This window comes from Mobula birostris, chromosome 11 (genome assembly GCF_030028105.1).
Source record: "Mobula birostris isolate sMobBir1 chromosome 11, sMobBir1.hap1, whole genome shotgun sequence".
In the NCBI taxonomy this organism is placed as follows: Eukaryota; Metazoa; Chordata; class Chondrichthyes; order Myliobatiformes; family Myliobatidae; genus Mobula; species Mobula birostris.
This window is the reverse complement of record NC_092380.1, coordinates 40,076,771-40,096,327: the sequence shown is the minus strand read 5'-3', so window position 1 is coordinate 40,096,327 and position 19,557 is coordinate 40,076,771. Positions and strand designations below refer to the sequence as shown.

At 44.1% G+C, this 19,557-nt stretch overlaps 1 protein-coding gene across 6 annotated transcripts in view; it reads right to left on the bottom strand.

Moving 5' to 3' along the window:
* madd (MAP-kinase activating death domain) overlaps nucleotides 1–19,557 on the bottom strand; it is a 275,897-nt gene that overhangs the window by 163,107 nt on the left and 93,233 nt on the right. For all 6 annotated transcript variants that reach the window (XM_072272112.1, XM_072272113.1, XM_072272114.1 and 3 more), the window contains one exon: nucleotides 16,271–16,351. In XM_072272112.1, coding sequence (XP_072128213.1) covers nucleotides 16,271–16,351 — 81 coding nt within the window. The remainder of the gene's footprint in view (nucleotides 1–16,270; nucleotides 16,352–19,557) is intronic.

Here is a 19,557-nt window from a genome sequence, read left to right as displayed (position 1 = left end):
AACGGACAAGAGTAGCAGCCAAATACGTTGTGTTTACCCCGAGAGACTACAATGACCATGAAGCCTTGCACCAGTGCGCATGCGTGACTTGCGCATGCCTGTACGTGCCGATTTTTTTCTACAAAATGTTTTTGGCGATTCTGTTCGGGGGGGGGGGGTGAGAGTGTTAATCACGACCAGAATATAGGTGATAAGTGGCTATTACACTCAATTTCGTTTCTAAAAGGGTTTATCTAACGAATTTAATATTAAACACACAGCGCATATTTTCCTCGCATGAATATAGTGATAAGTCAATTATCCGGGGGGGGGGGAGAGAGAGACAGGGGAGCTTGAAGTGAGTGTTGAACGAACTTCCAGTAGAAATGGTTGAGGCAGGTTCGATATTATCATTTAAAGAAAAATTGGACAGGTATATGGACAGGAAAGGAATGGAGGGTTATGGGCTGAGTGCAGATCGGTGGGACTAAGAGTTCGGCACGGACTAGGAGGGCAGAGATCGCCTGTTTCCGTGCTATAATTGTTATATGGTTATATAAATCACTTATAAGTCAATAGCATCATAACATTTTAAGTAACGCTTGGATATTAAACACACAGCACATATTTTCCCCATATAAGCATATAAAATCATTGCAACACATCAATATCGCTGAATCAGTGGGAGACCTAGGCTTGTTTCCCTGCAACAAGACGGTCCTATCGAGGGGTGATGGGAGACAGCGATACTCGAAGGGTGTTCCTGATGTCCAGTCTATTCCGCAATTTCATTTTCGTTGCATTCATCACAGGAAACACTGCTTCGCAGCAATATGATGTTAGAAATGGAATCAACGTTTTCAGTGCTTTCGTGGCTATCTCAGGATATTCAGCCTTGCCTTTCATCCGGAATGCCGGCAGAGATGTTATGTCAAACATACTTTTCAGCCCGCCGTCATTTGCAAGATTGAGGAGTTGATCTCCTTCCCGCGCTGACCGCTGACACGGATGATGCGTGGGTAATGACCTCGCGTGCGTTCAAGCTCAACAGTGGCCGTGACAGGGAATGAGGAAAGGTGCAGCTGACACATATCGCCAAATCATATCATTTCCTCGCGGCCCGGTAGCACATGCTTTGCGGCCCGGTGGCTGGGGACCACTGACCTAGGGTTACCCATAACCCTCTATTTTTCTAAGCTCCATGTATCCATCCAGGGGTCTCTTAAAAGACCCTATCGTATCCACCTCCACCATTCCACGCACTCATTACTCTCTGCATTAAAAAAAACTTACCCCTGAGATCTCCTCTGTATCTACTTCCAAGCACCTTAAAACTGTGCCTTTTCATGCTAGCCATTTGAGCCCTGGAAAAAAGCCTCTGATTATCCACACGATCAATGCCTCTCATCATCTCATACATCTCTATGAGGTCACCTCCCATCCTCCATCGCTCCAAGGAGAAACGGCCAAGTTCACTCTACCTATTCTCGTAAGGCATGCTCCCTAATCCAGGCAACATCCTTGTAAATCTCCTCTGCACCCTTTCTATAGTTTCCACATCCTTCCTGTAGTGAGGTGATCAGAATTGAGCATGGTACTCCAAGGTCCTACATTGCTGCAACATTACCTCTCAGTTCTTAAACTGATGAAAGCCAATGCACCGTATGCCTTCTTAACCATGGAGGCGCAGCAGCTTTGAGTGTCCTACAGACTCGGACCCTAATATCCCACTGATCCTCCACACTGCCAAGAGCCTTACCATTAATACTATATTCTGTCATCTTATTTGACCAATCAAAATGAACCACCCCACACTTATCTGGGTTGAACTCCATCTGCCACTTCTCAGCCCAGTTTTGCATTCTATTGATGTCCCTCTGTAACCTCTGGAAGCCTTCCACACTATCCACAACACCCCCTACCTTTGTGTCATCAGTAAATTTACTAACTCATCCCTCCACTTCCTCATCCAGGTCATTTGTAAAAATCATGAAGAGAAAAACAGATCCCTGAAGCACACCACTGGTCACCGACCTCCATGCAGAATATAAGCTGTCTACAACCACACTTTGCCTTCTGTTGGCAAGCCAATTCTAGATCCACAAAGCAAGGTCCCCTTGAATCCCATGCCTCCTTACTTTCTCAATAAGCCTTGCATGGGGTACCTTATCAAATGCCTTGCTGAAATCCTTATACACTACATCTACTGCTCTACCTTCATCAACGTGTTTAGTCACATCCTCAAAAAATTCAATCAGGCCCGGAAGGCATAACCTGCCTTTGACAAAGCCATGCCGACTATTTCCTAATCATATTATACCTCTCCAAATGTCCATAAATCCTGCCTTTCAGGATCTTTTCCATCAACTTACCAACCACTGAAGAAAGACTCACTGGTCTATAATTTCTTGGGCTATCTCTACTCGTTTTCTTGAATAAGGGAACAACATCTGCAACCCTCTAATCCCCTGGAACCTCTCCTGTCCCCATTGATGATGCAAAAATCATTGCCAGAGGCTCAGCAATCTCCTCCCTCACCTCCCTCAGTAACCTGAGGTACATCTCGTTCAGTACCGGAGACTTATCCAACTTGATGCTTTCCAAAAGCTCCTTCTAAGTTCCTTGTAAGTCATCCCTACAATCGCCAAGATCCTTTTCCGTAGTGAATACTGAAGCAAGGTATTCATTAAGTACCTCAGCTATCTCCTCTGGTTCCATACACACTTTTCCACTGTCACACTTGATTGGTCCTATTCTCTCACGTCTTATCCTCTTGTTCATCACATACATGTAGAATGCCTTGGAGTTTTCCTTAATCCTGCCCACCAAGACCTTCTCATGGCCCCTTCTGGTTCTCCTAATTTCATTCTTAAGCTCCTTCCTGCTAGCCTTATAATCTTCTAGATCTCTATCGTTATCTGATTTTTTGAACTTATCGTAAATTTTTCTTTTCTTTTTGACTAGATTTACAACAGCCATCGTACGCCACGGTTCCTGCACCCTACCATCCTTCCCGTCTCATTGGAACATACCTATGCAGAACGTCTCCTGAACATTTGCCACATTTCTGCCGTACATTTCCCTGGAGAACATCTGTTCCCAACTTATGCTTCCAAGTTCCTGCCTGATAGCTTCATATTTCCCATTATTCCAATTAAACACTTTCCTAACTTGTCTGTTCCTATCCCTCTCCAATGCCATGGTAAAGGAGATAGAATTATGATCACTATCTCCAAAAATGCTCTCCCACTGAGAGATCTGACACCTGACCAGGTTCATTTCCCAATATCAGATCAAGTACAGCCTCTCGTCTTCTAGGCTTATATACATATTGTGTCAGGAAACCTTCCTGAACACACCTAACAAACTCCACTCCATCTAAACCCTTGCTTTAGGTAGATATCAATCAATATTTTGGAAATTACCATCTCCCATCGCGACAACTGTGTTATTATTACAGCTTTCCAGAATCTGTCTATCTGCTTCTCGATATCCCTGTTACTATTGGGTGGTCTATAAAAAATACCTAGTAGAATTATTGACCACTTCCTGTTTCTAACTTTCATCCACAGAAACTCAGTAGACAATCCCTCCATGTCTTCCTCCTTTTCTGCAGCCATGACACCATCTCTGATCAGCAGTGCCACGCCCCCACCTCTTTTGCCTCTATCCCTGTCCTTTCTGAAACATCTAAAGCCTGGCACTCTAAGTAACCATTCCCACTCCTGAGCTACCCAAATCTCTGTAATGGCCACAACATCATAGCTCCAAGTATTGTTCCATGCTCTAAGCTCATCCACTTTGTTCATGATGCTTCTTGCATTAAAATAGACACATCTCAAACCATCGGTCTGAGCGTATCCCTTCTCTATCACCTGCCTATCCTTCCTCTCGCACTGTCTCCAAGCTTTCTCTATTTGTGAGCCAACCACCTCTTCCTCTGTCTCTTCAGTCTGGTTCCCACTCCCCAGATATTCAAGTTTAAACTCTTCCCAGTAGCCTTTGCAAACCTCCCTGCCAGGATATTGGATCCCCTCAGATTCAAGTACAACCCACCCTTTTTGTACAGGACACGCCTTTTGCAGACACACTGCTTCTTCAACACTACCTGCTCCTTCATCCATCTTTGACTCATTCACAAACTTGGCTGCAAAGCCATCAATTCCATTATGCAGATCATTAACATGCAACTTGAAAAGCAGCGGACCCAAAAGACACAAATCCCTGCAGAACTCCACTTGTCATCGGCAGCCAACCAGAAAAGGCCCCCTTTATTTCTTTGCCTTCTGCCAATCATCCAATCTTTCTAATGATGCTAGTATCTTCCCTGTATACCATTGGGTGTAATCTCGTTCAGCAGCCTCGAGTGCGACACTTTGTTAAAGGCCTTCGGAAAATCCAAGTAAACAACATCCACTGAGGGGTCGCGGCCCGAAATGTTTCCTGGGTTAATTATGTACTCTTTTCCACAGATGCTGCCTGGCCTGCTGAGTTCCTCCAGCATTTTGTGTGTGTTTCTTGAACATCCACTGACTCCTTTGTCATCTTGCCTGTTATTTCCTCAAAGAATTCCAACAGATTTCTCAGGCAATGAAACCATGCTGACTTTAACCTATTTTATTGTGTGCCCTGTCAGAACCAGGACAACCAGGACCTCTTCTGGGGCAGGTGGGACCTGTACAAGAGAGACGGGTTACACTTGAACCACAGGGGGACCAATATCCTTTCAGGGAGGTTTGTTAGTGCTATTGGGGAGGTTCTAAACTAGATTTGCAGGGGGATGGGAACCAGAGTGCCAGAGCTGACAGTGTGGCTGGGTGAAAATAAATGATGTTGAAAGTTTAAGCAAATCTGCTGATAGAAAGGTTGTGAGTAGTGGTAAAAATCTTCTGAGGTGTATATATTTCAATGTTAGGAGTATTGAGGGGAAGGCGGATGAGTTGAGGGCGTGGATTGACACGTGGAATTATGATGTTGTAGCAATTAGTGAAACTTGGCTACAGGAGGGGCAGGACTGGCAGCTTAATATTCCAGGGTTCGGATGTTTCAGATGTGATCGAGGCAGAGGAATGAAAGATGGGGGAGTAGCGTTGCTTGTTAGGGAAAATATTACAGCAGTGCTCAGGCAGGACAGATTAGAGGGCTTGTCTACTGAGTCCTTATGGGTGGAGCTGAGAAACAGGAAAGGTTCACATTAGTGGGATTGTATTACAGACCACCCAATAGTCAACGAGACTTGGAAGAGCAAATCTGCAGAGAGATAGCAGGCAACTGCAGGAAACATAAAGCTGTGGTGGTAGGGGATTTTAATTTTCCATACATTGATTGGGACTCCCATACTGTTAGGGGTCTAGATGGTTTAGAGTTTGTAAAATGTGTTCAGGAAAGTTTTCTAAATCAATATATAGAGGGACCAACTAGAGGAGATGCAATATTGGATCTCCTGTTAGGAAACGAATTAGGGCAAGTGACAGGAGTCTGTGTAGGGGAGCACTTTGGTTCCAGTGATCATAACACCATTAGTTTCAATTTGATCATGGACAAGGATAGATCTGGTCCTAGGGTTGAGGTTCTGAACTGGAAGAAGGCCAAATTTGAAGAAATGAGAAAGGATCTAAAAAGCGTGGATTGGGACAGGTTGTTCTCTGGCAAAGATGTGATTGGTAGGTGGGAAGCCTTCAAAGGGGAAATTTTGAGAGTGCAGAGTTTGTATGTTCCTGTCAGGATTAAAGGCAAATTGAATAGGAATAAGGAACCTTGGTTCTCAAGGGATATTGCAACTCTGACAAAGAAGAAGAGGGAGTTGTATGAAATGTATAGGAAACAGGGAGTAAATCAGGTGCTTGAGGAGTTTAAGAAGTGCAAGAAAATACTTAAGAAAGAAATCAGAGGGCTAAAAGAAGACATGAGGTTGCCTTGGCAGTCAAAGTGAAGGATAATCCAAAGAGCTTTTACAGGTATATTAAGAGCAAAAGGATTGTAAGGGATAAAATTGGTCCTCTTGAAGATCAGAGTGGTCGGCTTTGTGCGGAACCAAAGGAAATGGGGGAGATCTTAAATAGGTTTTTTGCGTCTGTATTTACTAAGGAAGCTGGCATAAAATCTATGGAATTGAGGGAATCAAGTAGTGAGACCATGGAAACTGTACAGATTGAAAAGGAGGAGGTGCTTGCTGTCTTGAGGAAAATTAAAGTGGATAAATCCCCGGGACCTGACAGAGTGTTCCCTCGGATCTTGAAGGAGACTAGTGTTGAAATTGCGGGGGCCCTGGCAGAAATATTTAAAATGTCGCTGTCTACGGGTGAAGTGCCGGAGGATTAGAGAGTGGCTCATGTTGTTCCGTTGTTTAAAAAAGGATCGAAAAGTAATCCGGGAAATTATAGGCCGGTGAGTTTAACGTCAGTAGTAGGCAAGTTATTGGAGGGAGTACTAAGAGACAGAATCTACAAGCATTTGGATAGACAGGGGCTTATTAGGGAGAGTCAACATGGCTTTGTGCGTGGTAGGTCATGTTTGACCAATCTGTTGGAGTTTTTCGAGGAGGTTACCAGGAAAGTGGATGAAGGGAAGGCAGTGGATATTGTCTACATGGACTTCAGTAAGGCCTTTGACAAGGTCCCGCATGGGAGGTTAGTTAGGAAAATTCAGTCGCTAAGTATACATGGAGAGGTGGTAAATTGGATTAGACATTGGCTCAATGGAAGAAGCCAGAGAGTGGTGGTAGAGAATTGCTTCGCTGAGTGGAGGCCTGTGACGAGTGGTGTGCCACAGGGATCAGTGCTGGGTCCATTGTTATTTGTCATCTATATCAATGATCTGGATGATAATGTGGTAAATTGGATCAGCAAGTTTGCTGATGATACAAAGATTGGAGGTGTAGTAGACAGTGAGGAAGGTTTTCAGAGCCTGCAGAGGGACTTGGACCAGCTGGGAAAATGGGCTGAAAAATGGCAGATGGAGTTTAATACTGACAAGTGTGAGGTATTGCACGTTGGAAGGACAAACCAACGTAGAACATACAGGGTTAATGTTAAGGCACTGAGGAGTGCAGTGGAACAGAGGGATCTAGGAATACAGATACAAAATTCCCTAAAAGTGTCATCACAGGTAGATAGGGTCGTAAAGAGAGCTTTTGGTACATTGGCCTTTATTAATCAAAGTATTGAGTATAAGAGCTGGAATGTTATGATGAGGTTGTATAAGGCATTGGTGAGGTTGTATAAGGCATTGGTGAGGCCGAATCTGGAGTATTGTGTTCAGTTTTGGTCACCAAATTACAGGAAGGATATAAATAAGGTTGAAAGAGTGCAGAGAAGGTTTACAAGGATGTTGCCGGGACTTGAGAAACTCAGTTACAGAGAAAGGTTGAATAGGTTAGGACTTTATTCCCTGGAGCGTAGAAGAATGAGGGGAGATTTGATAGAGATATATAAAATTATGATGGGTATAGATAGAGTGAATGCAAGCAGGCTTTTTCCACTGAGGCAAGGGGAGAAAAAAACCAGAGGACATGGGTTAAGGGTGAGGGGGGGAAAAGTTTAAAGGGAACATTAGGGGGGGCTTCTTCACACAGAGAGTGGTGGGAGCATGGAATGAGCTGCCAGACGAGGTGGTAAATGCGGGTTCTTTTTTAACATTTAAGAATAAATTGGACAGATACGTGGATGGGAGGTGTATGGAGGGATATGGTCCGTGTGCAGGTCAGTGGGACTAGGCAGAAAGTGGTTCGGCACAGCCAAGAAGGGCCAAAGGGCCTGTTTCTGTGCTGTAGTTTCTATGGTTCTATGGTTCTAAATGTAAAGAGCAGCATTAATTGCCCATTCATCCCCTAACTTCCCAGCATGAAGCCTTTGGGTTCCCTGGTTATCTTGTTTACCTCCCTATGGGATACCCACACCCGATCGGAGACAAATTCAGTTTCCCATTCATTCTGGTGTCAAGCATGAAATCTCCCAAACCCCTTTATCATCGATCTTTTTGGGATGTCAATTCCAATCCATTACTTCTTTCAGGGTTTGAAAATGAATGGTCAATTCTTCAATTTCTAATGTCTTCACTCCAAAATTATTACTGAAAGCAGCACCATCAGCCTTCAGTAAACTGACAACTGTACAACCTTAGCACAATGAGAGTATTCTGTAATCTCAGTCTCCATCATTGACTGGGACTCTCACTTATCGGCATTACCAAGATTCTGCATAAACCTGTTAAGCAAATGTATCTCCTCTCACCACCCCACCCCAGCCCAGCCACCAGAACAAACATCTGTGGAGAATCACTGAAAATCATCAAGCACAATAGCCACCTAGCTACCATTTCCAAATGCAGAGGTCAAATAAAGGTAGCTAAGCAACCTCCAGAACACTATTTCCTATATCTTCTACTGATGGAGAAAGCTGAAACTTTGAAAGTAGTCATCATTTGTCTGTGGATCAGATGGAAATTCTATCATATCAATGGACTCTATGGGAGCATCTGCAGGTTTGAACCAAAGATCATGAAACACCAAGTCTGTTGGGTGACAACTGAAATGGACAATAGACTGCTTTCCTGAAGCGAGTTCCCTTGTCTCAGTCATGGTTAGTTGAGCAAGAAAGAACAGAATTTATCAATGCACAGTGTGGATATATGTTAAGAACAATGTTTGGCAAATCTTCTATTGATCTGGATCAAGAGTTGAAAGTTTGAAAGCAAGGGGAGACATTAATTTCACAATTTGGTAACAACTGGCAGAATACATAATGAACTCCGCAGTCTGCAGCAGACATTATCCTATTTTCTAAAATAGGATAATTTGTCCCCGTCAGTGATAACGGAATAAGAGTCTGGCTTGGCATTTAACCGTACTGTATCTTCCCTGGGAGTGTTTGATTAGACAGCAAGTAGAGGCTGAAACAGGCTTGATATTCCAAACACATTCCAGTCACATAGGTTTAAATAGCCCTTCATGAACAAGTAAAAAACTTGCAAAGGGAAGGGAAGATGATATGGGGGCATTTTAAAGGCTGGGCATATTTTAACTGCAGAATCAACCAAGTCCAGTAGCTTAGAATATTATTTACCACGTATGGAAGCTTTCAGTGGACAGTGAAATGGTAACAAACAGAACCAAGTGAAGCAAGGTGATAATAGAGTTTCGATATTTAAAAAAAATAATTTATAGCTATACGGTAGCACAATTACAGGCTTTTCCAGCCCAATAAGCCTGCACCACCCAATTACACCCATGAGACCAATAACCCATACGTATTTGGAATGTGGGATGAAAAAGGAGCACCCAAAGAAACCAATGTGGTAACAGGGAGAACATACAAACTCCTTACAGATAGCGATGGAACCGAACCCAGGCTGCTCACACCATAATAGCGTTGTGCTCGCGGCTACATTACTGTGCCATCCATGTGGTCCAGATGTACTACCTGCACAGTCAATCGGCAACGGTAAAGTGGAAAACTGGTTACATGTGCTTACAATCATCAGCAGTTTGATGAGCGATTTTAGAGGTATTAACAGAATATTTGTATTAGCAGTGAGCCAAGCTCCCCATGATGCCATTGCAGACAGTTGCATATCACCAGCATGCTCACTTCAAGTCATTTGGCAGAAGCATTCTAGGCAAGGCCAGGAATAACAGCATGCTTTCCATTACCTCAATAACAAAGATGAATCTTAACACAAAATATAAATTACATCATAAATTCACCAGGATGAATTTGATAGTCACTGGTGGGTCTGGAAAGTGATGCGAGGGTGGTGATGGGTGGAAGCTGTGTGTGCCAGGAACGGGGCTGGAAAGGAAGGAAGGAAGGAAGGGGGTGAGGTAAGAAGAAAGGGGTGAATAAGTGTGAGTCAGAGGAGTGGCTGGAAGCTGAGGAAAGCTGGTGAAATGGGTAGGAATTGTGGGATTGAGCAGGACAGGCATGAGCTGTCAGAATGGTGGTTGTGGGAGGACTCAAAATGGAATGAAGCAGTGGGTGGAGGGCAAGCTACGAGTGGGACGGAGAGGTTAGGAGATAGACTGAAGCAACTGCTATTCATCAAGGTCCAAGTTAATGATAAGCTCAGACAGGAATTTGCTGGAGAAGCATTATAAGTGGTCCAGTCTCGCCCTTCAATCAACAGCCAAAAGCCGTTCCCAAAATAAATCACAGCAGGAAGAAAGCAGTAAAGATAGATTTAAAAACGGACCACCTTCTCTGCTGTGACGAGTTCCTGCTGCATGATATCACTTAAGCTAACCAAACACTGGACGGCAAAGGACAAGATGGAAGACACCATGACAACACCAAGACAGCAACCAACCAGCCATGAGGATAGGCCCCAACAGGAAGAATAAAAATTGTGGAGACACAGACAAAAGGAAAATCTATTACTAGAACAGTCAGGTAAAGACATGGGTGAGCAAGAGTGCTAGGTAAATTACGGTCACAGTGAGGAGTTCTAACCTTGGAACAGAGCATCAAAGAAGGAGGAGCATGAGGGTAGAAGCCTGTTGTGCTGAAGCGAAGTGACCAGTTGTGGTTCCTTGTTTTAAACACTTGTCTAATTGATTGTGGGCTCAACCCAAAATGACTGATTTGTACACCTTACCAGAAACACCTCCCTGTCCAAATTCCAGATTTAACAGCATCTTCTGCTTCGGGTTGGAAACAGGATTGCTCACAGCTTCATCTCCAGACCCAGTGATGGCCAGTTTGCAGGCTAGCCTTTCCCTCTCCAGACTGCAGGTAGCAGGGTCTATATACTACTGTTTGGTAAGTGAGCAATATAAGAAGGCATGCCCAGGCTGACTGCTGCACTTTCACACATTCTGTAATAGACTTCTTGCTTTCAACACACCAAGCCTGCATTTTTTTCTTCATTGCTGTAAAGCATGAGTACACTGAGTAGTTGAAACACAGATGGGCTCCACTTATTTGATGCTCTGCCCCCACGTCAGTAACTAGTTTACCTTCAAATGCTGCCAGCAGTACAAATTCAGAGAAAAAAATAAAGAAAGAATAAAGGAAATACACAAATGACGATGGCACTCCCATAGATATACCCACACTCCAGCTTGTGCTGAGCTGTTTACTGCACACTACAGGAAGCAGGGTGGAGTATGGGCACTGAGATGCCATACCTTTATGTTCCTGAGCAACGACCTGCAAACCCCTCCCTTTCCACACCCACCAGTAGCTCATCCAGGTAACAACCAGATTAACAGACAGCAAAGTATTTTGATTCTTTCAGGTAAGTGTGTTTATTGATCAGATGCATGTTATTGGGCATGACTGTGGGTCGACATAGACTTTCCCCTTTACTGTGGAGAGCCAAAGGCAGGAAGGTAGATTGTTTTCCCAGTTGCTGACTTGTGAACCACATAAATGGCAAAGTTGAGTTCATTATGAACACTCAGCACCAGCTGAGAACCATCTATTCCACCAGGTCCACAGCAACCCAATATTCTCCAGGCTGACGCAGGTAGGCTTCACTGAGTGTTATGACACAGATACACGCGTGGAAACCAATTAAAACAGTACCACTGGGTCTGGGAACAATTATAAAGTAGCTCCTCTCAGAGCAGGAACAAGTGTCCAGAATTGAGAATGGGGGCAAAGGAGAAGTCAGACACACATTGGACATGAAACAGCCAACAGGTTAATAATGGAGCTTCTCTGTACAACTTTAACAACATAAACCAAGGCACATTGCAATCACAAAGTTTTAAGGTCAAATGACTCAATGAAGCTGAATCAGCATGCACATTGCTACCATCCACGAGGAACGACTGCAGAAGACCAAACCCCTCACCCAGCTGACCCAAGGGACTGCACACTCCTCTAACTCCACTCCCATCTGACCCAAGGCACTGTAACTAAGCCAGTCCTCATCCACCCAACCCAAGAGACCAGACCATCTCAGTAGAGCAAACGCACCTCAACCTCAGGAGTCCAAATCACGCACCACCAAACCAAAAGTTGTCAGTTCACCCAACATGGGAAACCATCATTTCCAACACCAGCCCCCCCCCGGCGACCACACACACAGACAACCTAACAATGAAAGGTGAGTAAGACCATGAGCCCACACCCCCATAGACAATGTAAGGCTGGTAAGACCATGGCCACTCACCATCCCCAGCATTGCTGACATTGGAGAACATTGGAGAAATTCAGGTGCGGGGCAGTGAAGTCACGGTCTAAGTAGTGCATCGCCGCATGACTGAAGGCAAGAGACGTGCAGCTTTGCTCTGGTTCTATCTGATGCCCCTTCCCACAAAGCTCCCATGTATGATGTTAGATGGTATGACTTCCAGATTACCAACCACCAGGTCCTACCTGCCTCAGATACAAAAAGCTGGAGGAACTCAGCAACATCTATGGAAATGAATAAACAACCAATGTTTCAGGCTGAGACCATTCTTCAGGACTGGAAGAGAAGGGGAAGATGCCAGAATAAAAAGGCGGGGTAGGAAGGAGGATAGCTAGAAGGGGACAGGTGAAGCCAGGTGGGTGGAAAGGGCTGGAGAGGAAAGAATCTGATAGGAGAGCAGACCATGGCAGAAAGGGAAGAAGGAGGGTCACCAGGGGAAGATGATAGTCAGGCGAGGAGAAGAGGCAAGGCGGCCAGACTGAGGTGAAATTGATGTTCATGCCATCAGGTTAGAGGCTACCTACACCAAAGATGAGGTGTTGCCCCTCCAACCTGAAAGTGGCCTCATTGTGACAAAAGAGGCATCCATGGACTAACATGTTGGAACTGGAATGAGGATAGGAATTAAAATAGTTGGCCACTGGCAATGTTCCCTCTAAGATGCGTACGTGTGCACGCGCACAAATCTTTTGCTACAAGTGCACAAAGGAACATAAACCGCACACAAAAGGCTGTCACCCTCTATCTTGTTGGCACGTTAAGTATATTTCACAATCATACACAATCACATTTCCTTTGCCGGTTTCTGATGTGGATGGTGTTGATCACATGGAGTTTGTAATTGATTTTAGAATTGCCTTATATTTTATTGAAGAAATTATTGATTCACTAAGTCCAATTCCAAAGAAGCAAAAGGCCTGAAGCGCAGAAGAATTGCTAGCTCATTTAAAATTGAATGGCTTGATGAAACAGTCGAAACTGCTACACCCAAAGATCGTGAGGTCAGGAACACAATCATAGTCATACTTTATTGATCCCAGGGGAAATTGGTTTTCGTTACAGTTGCACCATAAATAATAAATAGTAATAGAACTATAAATAGTTAAATAGTAATATGTAAATTATGCTAGTAAATTATGAAATAAGTCCAGCACCAGTCTATCGGCTCAGGGTGTCTGACCCTCCAAGGGAGGAGTTGTAAAGTTTGATGGCCACAGGCAGGAATGATTTCCTATGACGCTCTGTGTTGCATCTGGGTGAAATGAGTCTCTGGCTGAATGCACTCCTGTGCCCACCCAGGACATTATGTAGTGGATGGGAGACATTGACCAAGGTGGCATGAACTTAGACAGCATCCTCTTTTCAGACACCACCGTGAGAGAGTCCAGTTCCATCCCCACAACATCACTGGCCTTAGGAATGAGTTTGTTGATTCTGTTGGTATCTGCTACCCTCAGCCTGCTGCCCCAGCACACAACAGCAAACATGATAGCACTGGCCACCACAGACTCGTGCAAGAAAGGTGCAGCTATGAGAAATATTTATGTACAATTCAGAAACTGGTGTTACCTGGGTGTATCATCATGATACAAAAGTTGCTGAAGAATTTGCAAATGGGAAGAAGTGGAGTGATATTTGGAAACTTGACTTTTTAAACGTCATTTAGCAAGCAAATCACATATGGATGGTGTGCAAAAGCTCCAGCGAGAAAATCCTTCATTACCCGCTGCAAGCCTGCTATAAGTTTTGTAAGAGTGCAATTGAACGAGAGCAAAAACGATCAAACCCAGAGGAGATCAAAGTACCTATTGACAGCGTTTTGCTAACTGTTAAAGTGAATACCTCTATATATAAAATTCAGTGTGCATGTTGCCACTGGGCAAAAATTGCACAGTACAACATTTTTGCACACACTGGTCATTACAAATTAGAGGGAATATTGCTCACCAGGAAACTCCACTTTTGGGGCTGGAGGTTAGGTGTTCAACAATTTATGTCCGGTCTCACCAATGTAGAGGATGCCACATCAACCAGATACCATCGTATCCACCAGATATGATGGATAACCCCATCAGATTCGCAGGTGAAGGACTATTTGGGCCCCTGAATGGGGGTAAGGGAGGAGGTGTATGGGCAGGTATAATATTTCTGTTCCTTGCAGAGATGTGCCAGGAGGAAGATAAGTGCAAAGGGACAAATGGACAAGGGAATTACAGAAAGATCCCTGCAGAAAGCAGAGAGTGGGGAGAGGTAAAAATCTGTTTGGTGGTAGGATCTCATTTGAAGATGGCAAAGATTGAGGAGAGTGATGTCTTGGATGTGGTAGATCACGGAGTGGTAGGTGAGGACAACAGGAACTCTTTTCCCTGAGGCAGCAGGAAAATGAGGTTGGTGCAGATGTCCAGGAAATGGAGGGTATGCAGATGAGGGCAGTAACAACGGTGGAGGAAGGGAAACCCAGATCTTTGAAGGAGGACATTTCTGATGTCCTGGAAAGGACAGCCTAAACCTGGGAACAGATGCAGCAGAGATGAAGAAACTGAGAAAAGTGAATAGTATTTTTACAGAGGCAGGATGGGAAGAGGTAGCATTAGGTTTTGACGGGTTCATAAAATATATTGGTAGACATTTTGTCTCCAGAGGAAGAGACAGAGATTGAGAAAGGAGAGGGAGGTAACAGAAATGGACCAAGTGAATTTAAGGGCAGGGTGGAAGTTAGAGGGAAAGTTGTTGAAATTGATGAGTTCAGCAGAGGTGCATGAAGCAGCACCAATGCAGTCGTCAATGTAGTGCAGGAAGCATTACCAGGGAAAACTTAGAACATGGACTGTTCTACATAACCAATGAAAAGAGAGACATAACATAGCATCTGTCCCCAGGATGAGGTTTTCTTTCAGGAGATCACAGTCAAGGTGAGGAGGTGTGAGGCAAGGTCAAGGGGGATTCAAAGCAAGCAGAGATGAGACAAAGTCGGGGCGAGCAGAGGCAAGGCAGAGTTGAGGCCCATCCGCCTAATCCGAAAGCAAGGAAAGACCCAAGGTTTGATCAATCTAAGCTCCAGACCAATTTGGAAAGGTCAAACACAGGTTGAAGCGTGGTAGCCAGGTCCAGGGTCACAGCATATCAAAGCAACAGGGCCTGGGTCCTAGAGTGAGGAATGACTCAATGTTTGGACAACTTAAAAGAAGGCCAGATTGGGAAAGAAGGGTGTTGGGCTGGTTCTGCTCTCTGCTCTGTGACGTTTACTCGGCTCTGTGCTGAACTGAGGCCGAGGCTGTGATCAGCTCCAGCTGTTCAGGACTTCGTATCCGTGGACTCACTTTCCTTCTGAATGCTATTTGCTTACTTTTATTATTTGCGTGATTTGGTTTTTTTCCCCCTCTGCAAATGTACTTTAGTAACAAAGGTATTTTGAACCTCCGCCCTTACCTCCATTCAGGGCTCCAAACAGTCCTTCCAGGTGAAGCAACACTTCATCTGTGAACCTGTTGGGGTTGTATCCAGTATCCCAATGCGGCCTCCTCTACATTGGTGAGACCTGATGCAAATTGGGGACCACTTTGTTGAGCACCTTCACTTCATCTGCCAAAAGCAGAATTTCCCATGGCCAACCATTTTAATTCCTATCCCCATTACAACATGTCAGTCCATGGCTATTACCTCTTTAACCACAGCTATTCACAGGGTGGAAGATCAACATCTCATATTCCGTCTAGGTAGCCTCCAACCTGATGGCATGAACATCTATTTCTCCTTCTGGCAATTTTCTTTCCCTCAGCCTTCCCTCTTCTTCTATTTCCCACTCTGGCCTCTTACCTCTTCTCCTCTCCTGCCTATCACATCCCTCTGGTGCCCTTCCTCCTTCTCTTTCTCTTATGGTCCATTCTCCTGTCATCAGATTCCTTCTTCTCTTTAACTTTACCCACCTGACTTCAGCTATCACGTTCCAGCTAATCCTCCTTTCCCTTCTCCCATCTTTTTATTCAAGTGTCTTTCCCTTTCCCTTCCCTTCCAGTCCTGAAGGAGGGTCTTGGCCTGAATCATTGACTGCTTATTCATTTCCATGGATGCTGCCTGACCTGCTGAGTTCCTCCAGCATTTTGTGCATGTTGCTCTGGATTTCTAGCATCTGCAGAATCTCTTGTGTTTATGTTACCTGCTTCAGATGCTTCTTCAGCTCACTGGCTTCAGGTTCAGGCATGAGGGGCAACAGCTCTGCGTTAGTAGGGGCAATAACCTGCCAAATATAAAAAAAATAGGTGACAAGAGAAGTTATCACATGGATGGGAACTGATCTGACTTTAACAAGTATGTTGAATTAACTGTACAGACCTGACTGCATCTACAAGTTTCCAGTTCTACCTACTTGTCAAGTCAGCCTATCTCTACCTTACCTATATTCTGCTTCCTCCAGCGTTTGGAGGGACAGAGTTCAAAACCCTCAGAGGCACTTTTGACTTACTTAAGTGGTGACTCCTACCTTTTAAAACATCAATCCCATTTTTAGTTTTCTCCACTCAACATTTAACCTATCAAGACCCCTCAAGAATCGTAGGTTTCAATCATATGAGCTCCTGCTTTTCTATACTTCATCAGATACAGACCTAGCCTATCAAATCTTTCCCCATCAGAGAACCTGAATATTCCAGGCACCATAAACCTCATCTGGAACTGTTTACAATGCATTTCTGCCCTTCCTTAAATAAGACCTATGCTGTACACTGTAACTCCAGATGTGGTTTCGTCAATAAGAAACCAAAGCAGACCCTCCCTATTTTAGTACTCATTCACTCTAGCAATCAGCAATAATGTTGTTAGGTTTGCTGTAAGTTCATAACAACTTTTTGAAAGTTCTGCCTCTGCATGTCAAAGCTCTAAACTCTCACTGTAGATAATATGTCTATTAATTGTTGTCCTGCCAAAATGGGCAATGACTGGTAGAATTTAACTTGGGCAAGTGCAGCGTGATTCATTTTTGGGGACACTGCTTAGGAGCAGTGATCATAACATGAAAGAATTCACACTGCAGTTTGAAAGGGAGAAGATGAAGTCAGATGTATTAGTATTACAGTGGTGTGAAGGGAATTACAGAGGCATGAGAGAAGAGCTGGCCAAAGTTGATTGGAAGGGGGACACTATCACCATGAGCAATGGCTTGGGTTTTTGGTGGCAATTTGGAAGCCACAATAGATACATTGCAAAGATGAGGAAGTACTCAAACGGAGGCTGACAGGGAAGTCAAAGCCAACATAAAAGCAAACACGAGGGCATATAATATATCAAACATGAGTGGGAAGTTAGAGAGTTGGGAAGCTTTTAAAAATCAACACAAGGCAACTACAAAAGCCATAAGGGAAAAGATGAAATGAAAGCAAGCTAGCTAATAATATAAAAGAGGACAGCAAATTTTTTTTATCAGATATATAAAGTTTAAATGAGAGGTGAGAGTGGATATCAGACTGCTGGAAAATGTCGCTGGAGAGGTACTAATGGGGGACAAAGAAATTGCTAACAAATTTAATACATATTTTGAGTCAGTCTTCATTGTGGAAGACCCAAGCAGAATGCCAGAAATTCAAGAGCATCAGGGGTAGAAATGAGTGTAGTTGCTTGGGAGTAATCAAGTACTCCCTCTTTGTTGTTACTAAGGAGAAGGTGCTTGGAAAGCTGAAAGGCCTGAAGGTAGGTAAGTCCCTGGACCAGATGGCCTACAACCCAGTGTTCTGAAAGAGGTAGCTGAAGAGATCATGGAGGCATCAGTGGTGATCTTTCAAGAATCACCAGATTCTGGAATGTTTCCAGAGGACTGGAATATTGCAAATGTCACTTCACTCTTTAGGAAGGGAGGGAGGTAGAAGAAAGGAAATTAACCTGTCTTCAATGGCTGGGAAGACGCTGAAGTCCATTATTAAGGATAAGGTTTTGGGAGTACTTGGAGACGCATGATAAAGCAGGCCAAGTCGGCATAGTTCCTTCATGGGAAATTTTGCCTGGCAATTCTGTTGGAGTCTTTGAGGAAATAACAGGCAGGATAGACAAAGGAGAGTCAGAGGATGTTGTTTACTTGGATTTTCAGAAAACCTTTAACAAGTTGCTACACACTGACGCTGCATAACAAGATAAGAGCCCATTGTATTACAGGAAAGATACTAGAAGGAATAGGAGAGTGGTTGCCTGGCAAGGAGGCAAAGAGTCAGAATAAAGGGGGCCTATTATGGTTGGTCGCTTGTGACTAACGACGTTCTCCAGGGGCCAGTATTGGGACAACTTCTTTTCACATTATATGTCAATGATTTCGATAACAGAATTGATGGTTTAGTGGCCAAGTTTGCAGATGGTAAAAAAGATAGGTAGAAGGCCAGGTAGTGTTAAATAAGCAGGGAGTCTGCAAAAGGACTTGAAACAAATTGGGAGAATGGGCAAAGAAGTGGCAAATGATATATAGTGTAGGGCACTGTATGGTCCTGCAAATTGGTAGAAGGAATAAAGGTGTACAGTATTTTCTAAGCGGGGGAGAAAATTCAAAAATCGGAGTTGGAAAGGAACTTAGCAGACTTTATGCAGCATTCCTTAAGGTTAACTTGCAAATTGAGTCAGTGATAAGGAAGGCAAATGTAATGTTACCATTCATTTTCAGTGGACTAGGATACAAGATGTAATGCTGAGGCTTTATAAGGCACTGCTCAAATTGCACTTGGAGTATCAACTATAGCTCAGCATTTAATACCACCATTCCCACCATCCTGATTGAGAAGTTGCAGAACCTGGGCTTCCGTACCTCCCTCTGCAATTGGATCCTTGACTTCCTAACCAGAAGACCACAATCTGTGCAGATTGGTGATAACATATTCTTCCTCACTGACTATCAACACTGGCGCACCTCAGGTGTGTGTGCTTCGCCCACTGCTCTACTCTCTACATACACATGACTGTGTGGCTAGGCACAGCTCAAATACCATCAATAAATTCGCTGATGATACAACCATTGTTGGTAGAATCTCAGGTGGTGACAAGAGGGCATACAGGAGTGAAATATGCCAACTAGTGGAGTGGTGCTGCAGCAAAAACCTGGCACTCATTGTCAGTAAGACGAAAGAGCTGGTTGTGGACTTCAGGAAGGGCAAGACAAAGGAACACATACCAATCCTCAGAGGGATCAGAAGTGGAAAGAGTGAGCAGCTTCAAGTTCCTGGGTGTCAAGATCTCTGAGGATCTAACCTGGTCCCAACATATTAATGTAGTTATAAGGAAGGCAAGACAGCAGCTATACTTTATTAGGAGTTTGAAGAGATTTGGTGTGTAAATAAAAACTTCTAATAGTTAGACCGTGGAGAGCGTTCTGACAGGCTGCATCACTGTCTGGTATGGAGGGGCTACTGCAAAGGACCAAAAGAAGCTGCAGAAGGTTATAAATCTGGTCAGCTCCATCTTGGGTACGAGCCT